General features: G+C 52.7%; 1 protein-coding gene across 1 annotated transcript in view; it reads left to right on the plus strand.

The window, feature by feature from the left end:
• LOC119591039 (protein sidekick-1-like) overlaps positions 1–260 on the plus strand; it is a 14,197-nt gene that overhangs the window by 12,790 nt on the left and 1,147 nt on the right. The window contains exon 6 of the mRNA XM_037939767.1: positions 48–196. Coding sequence (XP_037795695.1) covers positions 48–196 — 149 coding nt within the window. The remainder of the gene's footprint in view (positions 1–47; positions 197–260) is intronic.

Raw genomic sequence — 260 nt, forward strand, 5'->3', positions numbered from 1 at the left:
CATTCTACGTAAGCTTTCTACCACCGCCATCATCCCTCGTCCCACAGAGGCGGCGTGAGCGTGGAAATCGAAAAGACCCCAATGAAAACGACTTCCAAGCTCTTTCTTACAAGGGCTCTGAAGGGGGACTCGGGAAACTACACATGCGCGCCGCAGTTCGCTGAGGCGGCATCGGTTATGATACACATCGTCAATGGTAAGTGTGAGAGCAAGGGAGTGGGGGTTTTAGCATTGTAGGTATTGTGGGCGCGTTTGAGGAT

Source organism: Penaeus monodon, chromosome 28 (assembly GCF_015228065.2).
Source record: "Penaeus monodon isolate SGIC_2016 chromosome 28, NSTDA_Pmon_1, whole genome shotgun sequence".
NCBI lineage: Eukaryota > Metazoa > Arthropoda > Malacostraca > Decapoda > Penaeidae > Penaeus > Penaeus monodon.